At 42.1% G+C, this 20,042-nt stretch overlaps 1 protein-coding gene across 5 annotated transcripts in view; it reads left to right on the forward strand.

Moving 5' to 3' along the window:
- LOC113028331 (zinc finger MIZ domain-containing protein 1-like) overlaps window positions 1-20,042 on the forward strand; it is a 92,093-nt gene that overhangs the window by 68,697 nt on the left and 3,354 nt on the right. For 3 of the 5 annotated variants that reach the window (XM_026178516.1, XM_026178515.1, XM_026178517.1), the window contains 3 exons: window positions 3,321-3,440; window positions 8,856-8,969; window positions 12,388-12,493. In XM_026178516.1, the coding sequence (XP_026034301.1) occupies window positions 3,372-3,440; window positions 8,856-8,969; window positions 12,388-12,493 (289 nt within the window). In that variant the 5' untranslated portion in view covers window positions 3,321-3,371. Of the gene's footprint in view, window positions 1-3,320; window positions 3,441-8,855; window positions 8,970-12,387; window positions 12,494-14,931; window positions 16,367-19,736; window positions 19,979-20,042 lie in introns of those variants that run through there. The other 2 variants (XM_026178518.1, XM_026178520.1) reach the window with 2 other exon arrangements.

Consider the following 20,042-nt stretch of genomic DNA (forward strand, 5'->3'; position numbering starts at 1 on the left):
TCTCCGACTGTTTTTATCCTGCAGAGCGGAGACGCGCAGCTCATCTACGTTACATTAACAAGCTAGAAACTCTCTTTGAAGGTTTTTGGGTGTCTGAAATAATGTTTAGATTCCAAACTGTGCGATTGTGACAGTTCAAAAAGCAATTCCCTCTTACTTACTGCAGATAATGTTGCACTTTAGTGTCTTCATTCAACATTGTTTAGCGTCACCCTCTTCCAGCCCTTCCTGTGGCACAGTTTTGTCATCAAATTAAATCCGCAGCCCTTTTCAAGGTACGCTTACGTAACATGATCACGTAATGAGACAAACATGGACCCCGTCTGACAGGAGACGGTCCTCTCTCCGCGGGGTGCCGTGCAAAAACAAAGCTTTAAAGTAGTGTTACAGGGGGAAGAAAAACATTGTTTTACCCTAGAGGTGGGCTGATAGCACTGTGAAAAGCCCATCTGAAGAGGTAGGCCTCATCTGTCACTGGGCAATGGAGGAGGCAGCCATGCAGAAGCCCCCTGATTATAAAGAGATAATTTCATCCAATCCTCCGGTGGTGCTCCATCGCCTTGCCGCCATACTCCACTGCCTTTCATATTTGTTCCCAGCCTGCATCTCCTCACCCGTTTCGTTTTATTACAGCTCCCACTCAATACATATATTTTAGCTCCCCCTTGAATAGGAGAGGGAAGCGGGTCTCCCTGCTCTCGTCCCACTCTCCGACTCCCCCCACACCCACGAGTCTTTTGTTGTGCAGGAATCCACAGCTCAACTTGTTGTGTAACGCCTGCTGTGCAATTTGCAGTAAATTAAGCTCAAGTAAGGCACATATCTGCAGCGATTTCCCCTCACACGCTCAGAAGCGTCAGGCAGGATTGCCGGAGTTACTATCTGAATCAAGGCAAATAACATCACGTAAAGGTAGCAGCACACAGAAAATAATAAGCGATAGCATCTGTAAGATAGATGAGAGCTTGTAAATAGAGGCGGGCTCATAATTGCCACTGTTGTCATATCTCCATAGCATCATGGGTTTAATCTGTAAATTGGCTCTTGTTAGTCATCAAAGATATAACAAAGGACTAGTGTTTAATTAGAACAAATGAATATCTGGAAATTAAATTACACCTCAACACTGCCATGCCATTTAAAAAAAAAAAAGTCATTATCTTAGGAAGAAAATGCATGTAAATGTGTGCACACGTAGGCTTTACAGCGATTCCTGCACCGTGTGTTTAACCGGTTAAAAAACGGAGGAGGTGAATGGCAGCCCAACCTTTCTTTCCCCTCATTTTAACTCACTGTTGGAGGTAAGAGAGATGACAGGGGGAGAGCTCGAGTGAGAGAGCGAGAGCAAGGGGAAGGGCAGGAGGGAAGAGAAAGAGAGAGAGTCGGAGGGAGCAGGTCGACTCGCTCATCAATAACCACAAGGTCAGACAGGCAGTGCCGGGCTGAGTGGGCCCTGTTAGGAAGCAGCAGCTGAGGATTTGTAGAGCTTGTAAAGGCTTAAAGCAACACTGCTCCGCCTTCTTTGTGCCACAAGCCAGGCCTTTGAAGGGCCAGGGAGACACCTGCTGGTGGCTGAGGAGCACAGTGGTCTGGGGACACCCTTGCCAAGGATCAGCTCACTATCAGCTGGCAGAAGGAGGTGACTGGGGGGAGTATTATAGCAGCAAACACCTGATGGATGTATAAAACATGTGTCACTAAGGAAGCTGTTGTTTGACAGGAGTATCCATGACCACATGTTATAAAATGTGAACGTTATTTGATTAAGCTATAGATATCTGAAAGTCACTTAAACCCATGCCCAATCATTTTTTTTATGCTAAATTCCTCAAATCATTATCAGAACTCAGCCACGCCCACTTCAAATGTTTCATCTGAGGATTCAGTAAGTCTGTGAGACATCAGACATGTCAACAAACAAAACACTTTCCATCTGCAAAGAGGAGTGGAAAAAATACTCGGACATCTCCCCCCCCCCCCCTTTATGAGCTTTCTAATTTATGGAGAGGAATGCACTAGTGTGCCCTTCTCTCCTCTCAAGTACAGGCATGAGCAGCTCCAATAGGTAGCATAAAAGCTCTTTAGCTGTCTAGTGGAGTAGATTACTGGCCCTGCCGTTAAATCCAGCTAGAGACCCCTAAGTGAGCATTATCAGTATGGTGCAGCATGCTGCCTCCTCTCTCTCCCGCTCTCCTTTTTTTTTTTTCCTCCCCTCGCTCCCTCATCTCTCAGGTACTTTGTACGGCGAAATTTCTCACTGTGTGATGGTAATGGAGAAGGATGGCGTGGAGAGGGAGGGGTCTGAAAGAGCGTTTGAGTGAGAGATGATGCACCGCAGGACGAGATGCCCCTGCAGTAGCGAGAAGGAAAGATTGAGACAGGATGAGATAAAGGGGGAGTGAGGCGGAGGAGAAGATGGAGGTTACACTTTTCACCACCCATAAACGCGCTTATTAATTCACTAAACCTTCCACTTCAAGCTGCAGGTCACTACGAGTTCTGGCCGACAGCCTTGTGTAATATTTATTTGACACTGAATGCAACATTAAATCAAACCCCCTAGAGGCGAAATTGATAACCTTTAATGTAGCCGGTGATACTTTTTAACTCGTGATAATAGTATGTAGCATGTCAGCTCACAGCCTCATTGTTTGCCTTCCATAAAATATTATTCTCTCTGCTAAAAGAAGAAGGTTTTCTATAAGCTGCTACTCCAAAATCAATAGTGCGCTGTAAGGGGTTTTGTTAGAGGAACTCTTATGTAGCTGGAGCGAGAAGGGAGGAGAAAGGGGAGTAAAATGTAGAGCAAGTCTGGGCCCAGGGTACAGATAATTGTTAACCAAAGATTACATAATGGCTAAGTAATGTAAACAGAGAACCACATGCCAAGTTAATGTTCTCACAGGCCAGGATGGAAGGGTTTCGTGCAGCTTTCTGAGGTAATGCTGACAGACTGAGGTGCTACGACTCAGTGTGTGTGTGTGTGTGTCCCTCTACCTCTGTTCATTTTCACCCCAAGGTGCTTTAAACACAGTCAGACATCCTGTCTACGTCCAGTGTGTCATTTCCAAAGGTGTATGGCACCGTTCGGGGCAACCGCCAGGGCTTGTTAAGGGTGTCACAGGAGCTGAGAGGAATGTCATCCTTTGGGCTCTCTGAGGTGCTTGTCACCTGCCAAATCAATATCTCCCTGCTCAGCTCACAGCACCCAGCACACACACACACAAACACACTATAACAGCAATATCCTGGTGGTGATGGAATTGGCAGCTTCACTTGGAAGAGGTGAGCCTTAACATTTGTCTGTGTTTGTGTTACAGAAGTCTCCAGTTTAATGGCTGGCAGGTAGAGGCCAAAGAGGGACAATCAACATGAACTCGATTCCGTCGATGGACAGACACATACAGCAGACCAATGACCGTCTGCAGTGTATCAAACAGGTGAGGAGGTGTTGAAGGTGTTGGCTCTCAGACATTAATATTATATTTCAATTAAAAAACGAAATAAATAAACTGTGATGATGACAACGACAGCGATTAGCATCATCACAAGTTGATATTTAATAACTTTTTCCAATAATTAAGCATCATTATTAATGTATTTGTTATTTTCTTAAATATAAAATGACAGATTTTAAATTATATACTGTAGGCTGTAACTTCATTAGCACATATGTGTGCTTGTGCTATATTTATTAATGGTTAGTAAATCATCCAGTCGTTTTGTAAATGTCTCAGTTCTCATTACCAGGGCCTCGATTACAACCATTTAGTCCAGCGGTTGTAAAACTCTTAATTGTCGCACTAATGAAAATCTCACCCTGCACTCACACACACACAATTTTTAACTGACTGCTAACAGTAAAAAAAGGATCCAAGTTGAATGTGAGCAAAATAAAGATCAACACAATAGCATCAGCAAACTCTTGTTTGTTTACTTCTCTAAAAAAAAATCACAGCGGTGCCATGCCCCTGCAGTTTGAGAGCTTCTTATTCAGTCTGGTGTGTCAGAGACATACACGTCTGTGCAATACTGTGGCCTATTCCTTGATTTTGTGACAGGGCCCCTTTTTTTCTGTCTTTTTAAATCTGGGTTAATAAAGGGAAGGGGTGCATTGGAATCCAACATTTTTACTCCGTAGACCCAAAAAACTGCTAGTGAATATGAAAGTCTATGGTGGGTGAAACAGCACACAGGCAGCAGCCTGCAGGTTCACATTCATGTGATTTACAGCACATCTGTTTATATGCTTTTAAAAACAAGTGTTATACACATCTGTGAAAACTTTATAAACACACTGCATGGTATATTATAAACATTAGCTGCGGTTTTACAGATGAATTACATAAATGGTTTACAAAAGAATTATTAGCCAATAAGTAAGCCTCCTGATTATCATGTTGTGGTCTGTTAACAGTAAAGTAGCTCTTTTAATTTGCCATTTATTAACACTGATTATGAAGTTTTATAGTTCATTTAAAGCCTTCAGGCTAAAGCATGTTCAGTAAGTTAGTAAGGTACTGGACTTTTTGCTGCTACCGGTGGAAAAACACAAGCAGGGAAAAAAAACCCTCACCAGCCCTGTTCACCTTTCCAAGTACACACATGTAGTGAGTCACATCCACGGTGAGACTGCCTCTCTATCTTCCTGTTTGGCCACAGTTAAGTGACTAATCTGTTCAGCTCCTATTATCAGGACTCTGGTGTGACTCAGGTTACCGACTGGGGTCAAAGAGCAGAGGCTCCCCTCCCTCCCCCCGTCATCGCCCTGCTTTCTGCCTCCACCGCTGCTGACTCCCAGCGTGTCCTTTTGTTCTCCTCTCAGCACCATTTACTGCAGGACAAATCTTCGGCAGAATTAGGCAGGCATACTTGTGTAACCCCAGGCTACAGGGATCTTCCTTTGATCTCTTCTCTTAACTGCTGGTCCATTTTGTTTCTGGGCTCTGTGCTGCCAAAGTCCACCTCCTTGAAAAGTGCATCAGAAAGCCTTCGGGGGACATTGTATGGGGGCTTGCACTTAAATGCAAATGTGGACGTGGTAAACTGCTTTATCCCAGCTATCCAAAAATAAGGCAAGGTGAGGCGGATAGAGAGACAAGGCAAGCATTTGGGGAGTAAAAAGAGCGAAGCTTCTCTATGTGTAGAAACAGGCCTTTTGTTCTTAAGTAATAAGGTACAGAGAAAAGGAGAGGTAAACACTCTCTGTCTTCAGTCTGGTTACCTTCTTCACAGCAGGCTATTAAATAATTCAATTTCCCCTCCTTTACTTGTAAGAGGAGAGAAAATTGATTCTATTAAAGCGCTGTATTACTAATAGCAGGTGAATTGGTCTGTAAAGGAAGTTGACAGAACTTGAAAGGGAACCTGTGTTTGTCTGAGAGTAGTTTACACAATCCCAAATGCTGTGGGGTTAAATGTATTGACCCCTCAAGTCAAAAATGTAAACAAATACATCCCAATGTTAGCACCCAGGAAAGCAGCACATGGGTAAACATGCCAATTAGAGAGATCCATGGCGTACAAGGAGGCCTTCAGTCCAACTAATAAATGGTTAAGCGCTGGGTCATTTCAAACCAACCAGTAAGAGCCAGCACCCTGCTAATAGAGGCAGCTTTGTGCCGCAGACAATCAGGGTTTGGAAGGCCCGCATAATAAATACCATTTATGTCCTGCCAATTAGACTAGCAGCGAGCCCATTCAGCCAACCGTCTATTCTCCTCCCCGCACACAAAGATGATCATCAGGGGAGATCAGAACAATTAACTCACTATCTTCTCCCCCTGCTCCCCATTGTCCAATATCCAAGCTATTAAAATAATTAAGGAAATATTGTAAACCAATCCAGCTGTTTGCTTTAATTGAAAGTGTGCACATGCTGAAATTTGGCATCTCGAAGGCAGTACCGACTTGGAGCAGGAATATAAATGAAGCCTCCTCCATTGTGTTGTTGTTTTCTGGGAGATGTGACATGTCTCTCTGAGTACTCCCAGCCAGTGCAGCGGACAGGGGAACAAATTGATTTTGTTGCTCAAATGATAAATTACTGCTGAGCGCGATGATAAAGTGGAGGAAATTGGAATCCGTCAACCTGATTGAATCACGGGTTGAAAGTTAAATCAGAAAATCATTACTGTGGTAATTTTTAAATTACTGTCTTGTTGTAAAATTGCAATAATATGATTTTTAAACAAACTCGACCAAACACTTGGGGGATTTTTTTGTTTCTTTCGTTCTTTTCTTTTTGCCACATTGCGCTAAATCTGACTTTAAAATGAGTGACTTTGTTTTGGTTTCAGGTTATGCAGTTAATGGGAAAGATAAGGGACTAATTAATAGGTTGGCAGACAGAAATTTGCTCAGCAAGACTGAATATTTGTTTTGGTTATTATTTATTAAGGAGAATTTAAGAAAACAGCTTCCAGATGTGAGAATTTGCCTGTTTCGGGTCTTGTGGTTACAAAGACAAAATGCTTGAGATGTTGGTACAGTATAACCCTAGAATATAAATATATATATCTGTATTTATTCGAAAGTGATACAGAAAAACAAATGTTCGCCTGTTTAACCTCCAAACAGACAAGTATGCTTAAAAAGTGATTTATAAAAACAGTTATCTGATTTTTCCCCCAACACGTTTTTTCTCAGAGCCTGTTTGTTTTCCTCCTGCATCTCAGAACTGCACCATTGCGAGCACTTTGGGGAAGATGGCTTGCCTGATAATGTTGGTATCTATTTCAGAGACAGTATTTTCCTCTCACGGTGGGGAAGCCAGTTTTCTGTCAGACTCTCCTTTCGCTGATACATACAGGGGTTCGCCAGAAACTATGAACCATCCTCTCGCCGCAGGAACACTTCCTCACATTCTTAGCGGCGATATTTCAAGACAAACTGGAGGACTGTCCTCTTTGCACCGCTCCTACACTGCTTGTGCAGCTGTTTCTGTCTGCCGCTGTGTTCTTTCCAGTGTTAATTGTCTCCATTAACGTGTTTTCAGTGCTCTGGGGGTGTCGATGAATGTAGAGCAACAACAGCAGCAAACTACGAACTGTGATTCTGAATGGAAAGAGTCTTTGCCCGATCACTTCTGATACATAAATGAAGTTATATCCAGATCCAGTTGTGTCAGAAGAAAAAAGCTATGTTCTCAGGACTCTGCAAGTGCCGTCTCTCTTTGTTTCCCTTGAACTGAACCGAGCATTAACAAGAGTGTACGTGTTGGAGGATCATTCTTACCCAGGGGACGGGGATAGGAGAGTGTGAGAGGGTCTCTTGGCCACTAGTTTAGGTTTGATTGGTGGGTTTTGGCCAGAGAAAGGGGAACATCTGTGGCGTGGTAGTGCCAAGCTCTCCGTGTGACAGCCACACTGGTGGGACCAATTGTTCTGAGTGCAAAGAACAGTAATCACTTCAAGCCCAAGTGGTGGTGTGTATTTTTTTTTCTTCCCTCTACATATTCTCCCTCCCTCCCCCTTTTCTCCCTTTTTCCATCCTTGGTGCACTGATTGCGTGTGTTGTCTAGCTTCCAGACTCATCTAAATTTAGCATCTGGGGATGTGTGTGCTTCTCCAGGAGACTTTTTATCCACCAGTAGAATTTGAATGCTCTGCTACCCCACCACATCTCCTTTTAGTCTCCCCCAACAAAGACATATCACAAGAGTGGGGAACGGTCTTGGACAGAGTATGAAATAAACAAGACTGGTTTCATCCACTGCTTGTCAAACACCAGCTTTGTAAATTGATATGAAAGCAGCCTTATCAAATCCTAACCTCTGCTGCCCCCTAAAGAGCAAGCAAGAAAAAAGCACTGCACAGCAGTGACTGTACCCCTGTCACTTCCTCTTCTTCTTCTCTCTCTGACAGTGAAATCAAAGCACGCAGACGTATTAGGAAGGCAGCCATTCACTTTAAGCTGACAAACCGCTCTATTTACCTTTGATGCCATGGAGTGGGAGTCCATTTGTTCCTGTTTTGTACAAGTGCACTACAAAAGCTTGTGTGCATAATCTTTCCAAAGGCAACAGATTACAGCAGAGTGGTGGTGGTGGTGCATCTGCTCTGCTATGTATAAAGTGATTTGTATTGTGGTTCGAAAGCTTTTAGAGGAGAAATGACCAACAGTAAGGTTGATACCGAGACCCAGAGAGGTCCTTTTTCAGTTTTCTGTGCTGCTCTACAGCAATACAGACAATGCAGGTTAGTGCTGGCTGCAGGAGGGGAACGAATGCCATAAAAGGGTGTCCGTAGGTCAAGGAGTTTGTTGTCAGATAAAGTCAGAGAACAGCCAAGGGTTGGCTACTGAAATAGGGCTTCCTCGTGGATTCATGCAGCCATACAAGGAAGATTTATTGCAACAGAAACCTGAGATAGTAGCTGAGTGGAACTGGGACATACTATCAGCCTAGAGCGGTCATATTTGAACCCATTTAAAATAATTAATCCAAAGCATCATAAGCAAAATTTCAGAACATTTGGTCATAAAAATGCTGTTCTCATTTGCTCAACTCCGAGAGCTCATAATTAAAAGTTAAATATTAAAAGCTGGTTAGATTTTTTTTTCAGAGCAGGTGGGAAAACATGTAACTGCACACATTTTAGACGAGCAAATGCTTTTATTGAATTCTAATAAGATAATACATTTTATTAATGACTAAATGAACATAGAGGACAGCACAAATTTATTACAATTTTTTATTGTCATGCTTCTATTTCAAGCATAACATCTTATTTGTTTTATTGTTTTGTTTAATGCTTATTACTTACAGCAGTTACCTGTTATCTGTCCCATTTTCTTAAAGTATTTGAATATTACTGGAATCACATTGATTTCCATCTTTCTCCTCTTCTGTATAGCACCTACAAAATCCAGCAAATTTCCAAACAGCAGCCACAGAGCTGCTGGACTGGTGTGGTGACCCCAGAGCCTTCCAGCGCCCCTTCGAGCAAAGCCTGATGGGATGCCTAACGGTAAGTCACCAGTCGTGAGCACCTTCCATAATCTCATGTTCAGAGTTTCAAGAATGAGCCGCTTGAACAACTGCTGCACTCTTTCCATAACCTCCTCGGGGATGCAAGAATACTCATGTTTAGCCTGGTGATCATCCGTGAGGTCACTGAAAATGTAAAATGTGTTTAACCTTGTAGAAACTGCTCCCATTTAGCCACCTTTCTGTTGCTTTAGTTCCAGCCTTTGATATAAAATCCACAAGGTCAAAAACATTCTCAAACCACAAAGCAATCAGCTCTCAATCTTCTCTGTGTCTTTACCAAATGCCTATGGATTTTTGATTGATTGAATAATTACTGTCCTATGACATCTGAAATTAAGGCTTCTGGAGAAAACATTTAGCCCAAAGTAGTCAGGGTTTGTATATTTTCAACTAAATTTAATCAGACACAGCCAATATGTCAAGAGCTAAGTTCTTAACCCTGACTGAATATTGTTTATACTAGTGAGTTTAATGTTCACTTAATAAAATGCTCCACTGGGAATAATAGCTTAATCTTGAATTGGAAGTTAGCAATTAATTTTTTGAACAACTACATAGTCGTTTATTGCTATGACCCTTAGCCAGTTAGCAAGTGTAGCTCTATATGATAATGGTAAACTGACATAGTAGACTAATTTCTCTTGAAAAATTGTCCATTTAGCTATATGTGGTGTTTATTTGTTTTTGTTTTGTTTTGCATTACATATAGAATTTGAAAGATAAACTTAACACACTGCTTACACAGCCTGTTTACTTTGTAATATGCGGCACTTATCTATGCTAGCTTAGATGTGTGAGGAACAACTACCAGAGCTAACGCTATATATACATATATATATGAACCATACGAGGCAAATGCGTAGGCAGATTTGTGCTATGTGAAATTTCACTTGAAAGTTTTTGTTTTTATGACATTTTGCCACCATTAAAACCAGTATAATTATAGCTGTCCATGCCACGTTTTAACCAACATTCACCATTGACTATTACAAAAACCTTTAATGCTCAGAGCTGATGCACTGATTCCAAATTTAGCTAATCAAGTACCAAGAGAAAGAACAGCCAAAAGAACAGTGAATAGACAGTGGGTGTGTCAATCACCTGTCACAGTGGGCCTGACTGTGCTTTAACATGCTGCCTCCAGCATTACATAACAGACACACCTGTTAGGTGTAATTTGTATCCCCATCAAGCGAGCTCGGCTGCAGCAGGTGAAGAAGCCCGAGAGGTTTGTGCTTGTGGACCTCAGCGAAACTACTGTGACACGTCCTTCCATTCAAGCGATTGTGTTCCTGCTTTAATGTGCAGCAGCAGGTGCCTTCTCCTCCATTTCGCCACTTCAATTTGTTTCCCGCCGTGAAAATCTCAAAGCTTTTCCTTTTAGTTTATAGGTTGTGTAAACCTTGGTGTGAACCACACTGGGAGGAAGCACAGAGAATCTGATGTGATTGTGAAATTACCTGGTCACAGACTTTAATGGTAAACACTTTACAGTTTTGCCTGCATGCTTGCACTTAAACACTGGTGATAGCATTTGTAGAAATTTGCTGCTGTAGCAGTGAGGAAAAAAACCCCAGGAAATTACAGGACTTTTAAAAAAAAAAAATAAACGACTTAATAAGGTAATACAGTATTCAAAACAGGAGATGGGTACTCAAAACTAGTCTTTTAATTCATCTCAATGTAAGAGTTAATAAGGCTTTTTATGTTTAATTATGACTGGAGCTTCTGTTGGATGTTGAATTGCTTTTTCTTGAAAAAAAACCCCAAATCAATTAAGCTATCATGTTATAACTCTAAAATCGTATTTTTAATGACAATATATAGCATTCATGTATGACGCAGTATTGATTTTTTAAGCTTGTTTCAAGTTGATTAATCTCCAAAATATTTAAGAGGGGAAAAAACAAGCAAATTTAACAAAAAGATTCATTTCATCGAGCTTGAAACTACAGAAACATGTACAGCTGAGTAGCAATTCCCTGCCTTCAAGCCTTGCAGTGCCTGCTTAGATGATTGCCTTATGGTAGACAGTTCACCACAACTCCTCTGACTGTGTACAATTAAAGTCCTGAAATTAGAACTGTAACTTCTTACACTAAAAATACCATTTAAATGTCCCTCGCAAGTTTAGATTCTAATTAGGCAGCCTGTACTCTATATTTCTTCTTCTTAATGGGGGATTCCCATAAATAAAGGCCAGATATACATAATCTGTTTTGGTGTCACATCCAGACTATACTTACAGAAGATAATGATACGGTCCCAGCAGCAGTGCTACCTCAGGGCTTGTACTGAAGTTTGGCGTGTGACAGCGGGATCGCTGCTATGAAAAGCCAGGCAGCGAGGGGAATCTAGTGGGGCCCGTTGGTCCACACAGACCTTAGTATGTCCTAAAGGTCTAAACGATTTGAGTGGCTCTTTTTGAGCTGATAATGATGACAGCAAATCAAAGCAACATGTGGGATGTAAGGGTGATTTACACGGCCTCCTGTGGCATGTTGATGCTTCCCCTTAATGTTTCCTCTCAGTCGGCATCTCTGGACTGGAGGCAGTATTTTTTTCCTCATCTTGCTGTCCACTTACTCATATGGAACTGATAAACTTGTAATGAGGTTGTCCTTTAACAGTCAGATTGTGGGAAAAGTCGTCATGTGGTGGATTTAACTACCCAGCACAGATCTGTATTGAGTAGATACGGATGCAGTCGTACAGCTTTGCGAGTGTCTGTCATTAGTTTGCAGGATTTTCAAGATTCAATTGTGGAAATTTTAGGAGAAGGAACGAAAGAACTGAGCAGATTATGATGGCGATCTGCAATATTTATCATGAAAACAAAGCTTGTTGCCATCAGCTGCTGCACTGGAGTGAGTAAAAGGAGGCGTGTGCATGAGGCCGTGATGCTCTCTCTGTATGTGGATGTCAAAGCAAATGGCGCTGCAGATGGTAAATCAAAAATGTAAACATTTTCTGTTTGGAAAATAAGCACATTAGAATGTTTGTGTGGGCTTGGAACAAGTGAGGAAATTTCTCATAGTTGCCCCCACTGTTATTCAGCTGGCCTTTTTAGGAACTCCCTGCTAGAGACAAAGGGAAATATTGAGTTTATGCAAATTTCCCAAAATCTGCTCTTAAAATGTTGTTTGTGAGCTGGAAATATAATGAAACAGCCTGCAGAAACACCTTTCTGCAGTAATGTCCCTATTCAGCACTGTATGCTGACCTCTGCTCTCTTCTGTTGACCTATATGTAGGTGTAAGCTATCATAATGCTTAGAAAGTGAAGTTTTCTGAGAAATAAAAGAGGTTTAGACTTGGTGTCGTTCAGCTTTTTCTTCAGAGAAAACATACCTCAGGCCATACTGACTCTGTGCTGCATGCTGTTGTTGTTTTCAGGTGGTTAGCCGCGTAGCAGCGCAGCAGGGCTTTGACTTGGACCTGGGCTATCGGCTCCTGGCTGTGTGCGCTGCCAACAGGGACAAGTTCACTCCAAAATCAGCAGGTAAGACCGGAGTTTTCTCAACCGCCGTCTCAGGCCATCTGGCCATGCTGGCCCGCTCAAGTTTATTTCTGCATTCTTTGCCGCTTTTCCTCCACTTATTGCTTCTAGACTAGTTCCCCTCACAGATGTATGGGCACTGATCTTTTTAAATTCATTCCTTTAAGTCTTGACTATTTATGACTTTTAAGATTAAACAAGACCAACAGTTCAATATTCAATATAAAGAGCAATCCAAGAAAATCCCTTCATAGTTTTAGTCCAGGTTCAACTGAACATTACCCTTTAATATCTACTTGACCTGTTTTCTTTGAACTTGTTCACAACATTGGGAACTACAACTCAATTTGTTACCTTTTCTGGGGTTTTAGATAAAGTGCGTACAGCAGAATATTCCATTTGTCACATGCGGCAAGAACTACTGTATCAGTGATGACGAGTTCCTGTTTTCATACGCCTCTATCATCCCGGTCCTGTGATGGATTATTGGAGCAGATGCAGACTGCTAAATGTTGTTATCGAGCTGGCAAAAGCATGCTGAAGCACAATGAGAATGAAGACGCATAGGCTGTCAGCAGCTCAGAGGAGATAACAGAAATATTTTTGTGCTGTTTTACAGTTTGTGATTTGTGGTTTCCACCTGTCTTGGGTTACGGGGAAAGCTGGGTCGTGCATTTGCTTCTGTGTGCTCGGCCGCTACACTGAGCCCTCTTAAGTGTGCCAGGACATGAAAGTCAGAGGCACATATTGTTTGAATTTTCACTCATGTTTGCCTTTTTTCTATTATAAGAGGCTTCAAATCATGCAATGTCACTATTATGTCGGCATGGGTGGGGAATCCTTCCCTGCCTGCAGTTAACTCACATTGCCAAATGTTCTAATTCTACTTAATGCTAAATCAAATCTCAGGGCCTACTTTATGGGCTTAGATAAAATTGCCAATTGATTCTCTGTCTGAGTAATTTCCTGTAACAGTAGTTATTTGGAAAGCGGCAAGTTCTCGAGTCTAGGCAGCATCCCAAAGTACATTTCATGGACAATTATGTACCTGTAAATGCATGAATATTTCCAGAGGAGAGGCCTGCAGAGAGGTAGAGAGAGCAGTGGAAACCAATGCAGAGGCATTCTCCTGCAAAGCTCCCAGGTCCTTTAGAGAGGAGGCCTGAGTCAAGGAGGGTGTTAAAGTGGAGAGAATACCCTCTCTGGCAGCCAGGGGAGATAGCTCTTAAAAGACACTCCCACGGGGCCCCAGGGAGGACCTGCTCCCCGACATCCTGCAGCGGTGTTGCTGAGCGACAAACGAAGGGAGTAAGTCACATGACGGGGGCCAGAGTGGCAACAGCGGGGTCAGCCATACAAGACCAAAGACAGACAAGTTAGTGTAGGCAGAGGAGACTTTGGGAAGCCTTGAACAGCTGAGAACAAATCTGAAAAGATTTTATGTGTTGAGAGGATATGAGGAAGAGCTGAAATGAATATAGTCTCCTGTGTTTTTGCAGAATTGTGTCCCTGGAGGTGAATGTTCATTTTGTACTGAGGGTGTTTTATAAATTCTCTGCACTGTTTTTTTTTATATATATACAAAACAACCTATCTACACCAAGCCCCGAGAGCTTTCAAGGAATATCCTGTAACTGCTGGCCTGCTCAGTCTCATCATGCATTTTGTAATCTGCTCTGAAATGTCTCCGTTAAAAGTGGGCGAAAAACACGATTTTTGGCGGTTACGAGCTGGGCTGTTTGCCTCAGAAAACATCAGGTCAGCGGATGAGTGCTAATAAGTAAATCAGATTTGGCATCCCATTTTAACCAGACCTAACTTGTCTTGGCTCTGACGCACGGCGCGGTCAAGCTATTACATTTCTGTTATGTCATCTAAAATTCCTCTCCTGAACATGTTCGAAAATTGAGCAGAAGGGGAGGCTGAGCTGATTTCAGCAGTAGGAAATCAATGTTCACAGTCAGCTTACAGCTGAAATAGGTTGTAGCTTTGACAAATTGATTAATCATGAAATGCCTCCAACAATTTAAGGCATTAGTTTGTTCTTTTTTTTCCATCTTAGGAAAAAAAAAAAGCTTAGGAAGGCAAAGCGCTAAAGAAATAGACCTTTATCTTCATGACACCTGAGCAAAACTTAGCTATAATATCCTATTGATTTCAAAATGTAGCTGTATAAGAAGTTTAGACAATGTTTGTTAGATATTGTAAAACTATCCAGCAGACTGGAATTGGAAAACCCATCATGCAGTGTGATTTTTGTGAGTTGATCTCTGTAATGGATGGACTCAGGGGGGTTGTCCGGTTGTAGTTCTTTTCCCTTTGTGGCCCACAGTGTTGGAACAGATCTGGGGGAGGGGCGTCTGTCTGCTAGTAGTGACCTCTTTGTCAATGGGATTAGCCTGCTCTATTAATCTGTGATTACTCGGACTGTCTTACTGCAGGGCAAAGCGATGCACGTGGAGCTCTGAGGACTTCAAAGCAAAGACATCACTTGCTCAGTCTGCAAAAACTCATCAGGGCCTCACCTCTCCCCTTCTCCATCCACAGGGTACATTACAAGCCCCGTTAGGCCTGTTTCATCAGCGTCACCGGCGGTTCATTCCGGTTCGAGAGCCTCTGCAAAATGCTTAATGACGATTTTTCCTGCAAGAGAGACAGAGTGGCACATTCCCAATCGTTTGCGCTTCAGCAAACTTTGGGAATTCCTCAGCTCTAAAGAGTGAAAGGAGGTTCCAGCTGAAGTTTTTCAGCCCCTGAAGCTTTTCATTCTCTCATGTAACAAACGCCTGGTGAACTAGCTATTCAGCAGATAATTAGTTGGGCTTGTTACACTCATTTTTACACCTTTTTGCCAGGCTGTTTTTCAAGTACGATCAGTAGACATTGCTGGTTTTAGTTATTAGTGTCAGCTTGATATAGAAAAAAATATCCAAGCAATTTTTGCTTTTGTTTCATCGTGTTTAAAATCAAAAGGTGGTTTCCCAGTTTTTTAATCGGTTCAAGCATAAACAAGCAGGAGACAGTGTAGGAGGGGTGTTGGGTTTGTTTGCTAAAGACAAGGAAATGTGGCCACGTGTAGAAAAGTCAAAGCTCTGTTTACATTTTCTATCACAATTTGTAAGTCAAGTCAGTTTTATAGGAAATAATGTAAACTTGGCTTGAAAAAGCAAAAACCTTCAAGTCAAATGAGTTCAAAAGTTTGCAAGTCTTGCCCCCCAAAGCTGTGTTGCAAGAGTTAAATGAAAAGCGGAGGATAATACTGATGCAAGGAATGTAACTTATTTCAAGTGAACTTTGTTTTTTAAATGGAAATTCCCCTGAATGGGATATTCTTTTCAAAGAACAAAGATGAAGATAGACAAAGCTAAGGTTAAAATGAACATGTCTAAGACTTTTATTCTAAGTACTGACTTGGTTGAATTCCTTTGTATTCTTGGGTGCATGTGTAAATTTCCTTTAAAACTGTCGTTTCAAGTGCTGATCATTCAGCGGCTTATGCCTTCCAGTTAAGCGGTGCTTAAGATGAGGTCAGATATGTTGTTGGTGAGCTGTGGAAAGGTCTCAGTTTCTACACATAATAGAGAAGTTGAATATACACATGCCTTTCTGCAGGGCTATAATTTCTACTCTTGGAGCTTTCCACACCAAAATATTTTTTTCTGTCTCCTTTCACTCAACGGGTTTCAACATATAGTTTAGCTGTGGCTTTTCCTAAATGGAGATTAACACAGAAGGCTAAAAACATTGTTGGTGACCTTGTATGACTCAGAGGTTAATGGGTTAAATGAATCCAACCAAGCAACCAACAATCTATCCAATTAAGATCACTGGTTGGCAGCACGGTGGCACGGTGGTTAGCACTATTGCCGCACAGCAAGAAGGTCCTGAGTTCAATTCCACCACAACAGGCCGTGGTCTTTCTGTGTGGAGTTTGCATCTTCTCCCTGTGTTTGCATGGGTTCCCTCCGGGTACTCTGGCTTCCTCCCACCGTCCAAAGACATGCAGTTTGTGGGGATAGGTTAATTGATTAATCCAAATTGCACACGAATGGTTGTCTGTCCCTGTGACAGACTGGCGACCTGTCCAGGGTGTACCCCGCCTCTTGCTCTATGACAGCTGGGATAGGCTCCAGAAAAAATAGACCCTGAAAAAGGATAAGCGAATGGATGGATGGTTAATCAAACTGAGATGTCAATTCAAGAAACAATTGGTGGCTTTATTTCAGGGTCTTGGTGGAGCTAAAAAGCTGCTTAAATGAGCTTCTGCAAAAAATAAAAAATGTTTTTCATTATTACAAATATGAATAATATCTTGATAATAAATATGATTTCAAATAATTCAATTCAACTTTATTTATCTTGCGCCAAATCACAACAAAAGTCGCCTCAGGGCGCTTCATAGGTACAGAAAAAAACTCAACAATCATATGACCCCCTATGAGCAAGCACTTTGGCGACAGTGGGAAGGAAAAACTCCCTTTTAACAGGAAGAAACCTCCGGAAGAACCAGGCTCAGGGAGGGGCGGGGCCATCTGCTGCGACCGGTTGGGGTGAGAGAAGCAAAACAGGATAAAGACATGCTGTGGAAGAGAGACCGAGGTTAATAACAGATATGATTCAATGCAGAGAGGTCTATTAACACACAGTGAGTAAAAAAGGTGACTGGAAAGGAAAAACTCAATGTATCATGGGAATCCCCGGCAGCCTACGTCTATTGCAGCATAACTAAGGGAGGATTCAGGGTCACCTGGTCCAGCCCTAACTATATGCTTTAGCAAAAAGGAAAGTTTTAAATAACACTTGTATGCTTTAATTTTTCTTAAAAGAAATCTGATTCTGCCGTTGAAATGACAGGAGCCTGCTAATACTTGCTGAATATTTGCTTGACGATACATGCGCTGTCAGTGGCACGAGTTTTCAAACAATAACAATTGTTAGAAGCATGTTTCATGAATGAAGTTGTGCTGCGTTCTTTTTCATTTGGAAGTCAGATCTTGGCACTGGTGGTGATTTCGTACCCAGGGTAACAGTGTGCCAGTAATAGAAGTTGGAAAATGGGCTTTGTTTTTCTCTCTATCAAGGTAGAGCCATCACTACCATTACCTGAGGGACCTGTGTGCTACAAAGCTGGACTAATGGGTTAGCAAGCTATGGCGACCTTAAAGTCAGAGTTTTCTGTGCCAGAAAAGTGGCTCTTTCTCTCTCTTTTTTTTTTTTTATCTGGCTAACTTATGCTGAGCGCAGCCTGTCTAGGCTGGAAGAACCACATTTTTACTAATTGTATTATTTTCAGCACGTTATAAGTGCAATGGAGTCACTAGAACTATAGATTTTCTGCTGAGGGAATACATTTTAAATGCGCAACTTGATTAACCCGTACCTTAGTGAAAGTAAAGAATGATGCTCAGCACTGGAGTTTGTATGTGTTCACTTGGTGACATAGAAAATGTATAGATGTTGTTTACACTTGGTTCTAATCTGCTGCTAAGTCTACTTCACACTGCTGAAATTACAGGCACTAGAACACATATTAAATAACTAAATTTAATCAATACGTTAAATTTCACTTTGATCTGATGACAATCTAAAGAGTTCCACATCTCCTTAAGTAGCCTATGAGACAGTAACCGTTTCTAATGTTTAAATACGTGAAGAAATCTATCCAGTCGAAAGTTTCAGAGCTCTAATGTGCAGCCTTCACAGTAGAAATGAACAGCAGCACAGAGAGTGCACTCAGCGTTAAAATAACTATATTAACTGAAATTAAAATGTTTATTTTACTGCTCTGTGCACTAAATTCCATGATTAACGACTTTCTGCTGCGTTTATCTCATATTATTTGCATCAGCATTGCGTTTTACTGTTACATTTTTTAATGATTTGGAGGACACAGCACTCATAGGCATTATTCTGTACAGAAGAAGAGTCACATGATGCATGACATACCCCTTTTTTATGTAAGCGTGCACAGATCCTGAAGCAGGTAGCACTGATAAACACTATTGTGATACCTAGTCTTAAACCCATTATTGTTATCATTCTCAAGCAAGCTAACATAAACATAAAGAAAGCCAAATACAGATTCGGGGAACCACATTAGGGGAACTTTTGGGTAAAATAAGGGAGATGGATATGAAAACAGACTTTGGCTCCAGTTATTGTGGTATTTTAAAGATGAGTTTTAAAGGCCTGGTTACAGAATCACTAAATCCACACTGTATCCACTTTGGACAATCTGTGTGGGGGGTTTTTGTACTTTGTAATCACTTAGACGTGAAAGTCTTCCAGCCAACCGTGATTGATGTGTTAACTTGCAGCAGGGGTGCTGGGCTGTAAGTCACCCGCCGTGCACTTAGCTGATAGTAAATACCAGGAGAGCAAATACAGACAGGAGAGACTAGAGATAAGAGCTGTTGAGCTTGTCTGTCCTTCCTCCTTTGTAGTTGTTGCAGTTATTATGTCTGTGGCAGCAGGAGGTGTAGCATCTTCAGCTATGCCCCATATGGCTCAGTAATTTACTGTACAAGAAAACTGGTTGTTTGCATACTAAAATTGATTTACATTGTACCTTATGTCTCTAATTAAATGCTTATTGCAATTTTTTTTTAGCAAGAGATCAGTTTCATTAATTTGACACCCGATTTGACTCGCTTGTGGTGAGTGCAAGTACTTTTATTAGCGGATGACAATGGAAGCCCCTGCGCTGCCTCAGGTGGCTTGTGTACTCACAGTTTACATGTTTTATAAGTGTGTAATTATTTATCCAAAAGCTTACCCGGGCTCATGTGTGCTGAAAGACAAATGTGGTCTAATTGGCCCCTCCCTCGCTGATACCAACCCTCTGCGCATCAGGAAGCCACAACGCCCAGCCTCCTCCCCCCCTCCTCTTCCATGCCCCTTAATTACAATGACTAGTTTGATGGATTAAGTCGACTGTATTGCAAAGAGAAGGTTCGAGGGCTGAAACCGCAGATTCGTGTACCTGCCTGAACCGTTTCTGACGGGGCCCGCAGTGTTTCTCCACTGCAACAAATGTTGCTTTAAATGAATTGATTGAGGCTTCTTTTACTCGTTGCTCTGGACTCAGGCCAAGATACAGGCTGTCTAGCACATTAGGCACCACCCCCCTTTGCAAGTTTGAAATGTGAGCTGCCTGCATTTTTTTCCCCTCTCCTCTCCTCTCCTCCCCTCCCTCTCTCTCTCTCTCTCTCCCTCCCTCTCTCTCTCCCTCTCCCTTCTGGCGAAGTGGCTGTGGCTGCTTCTGTGTGATGTGTGTATTGGGAGAGCAAGCAATGGATCACTAGACAGAAAAAGAAGATACATCAATAACAGCTGCATACATCCGAGGTGAGGAGATAAGCATTTGGTTCTCTCTCTCCCTCTCTGCCTGTCCTCCCACCCTCTCTCTCAAGCTCTCTGTCCCCCCCCCACCCACCCACCACCACCACCATCACCCCTTCCCCACCCCCTTCTCAGTCTTTTAACCCTTTCCTGCAGCAGAAGCCGGTTCCTAATTTTGGTGATTTTTTTTTTTTTTTTTTTTTGTCACGAT

Source organism: Astatotilapia calliptera, chromosome 8 (genome assembly GCF_900246225.1).
Source record: "Astatotilapia calliptera chromosome 8, fAstCal1.2, whole genome shotgun sequence".
NCBI lineage: Eukaryota > Metazoa > Chordata > Actinopteri > Cichliformes > Cichlidae > Astatotilapia > Astatotilapia calliptera.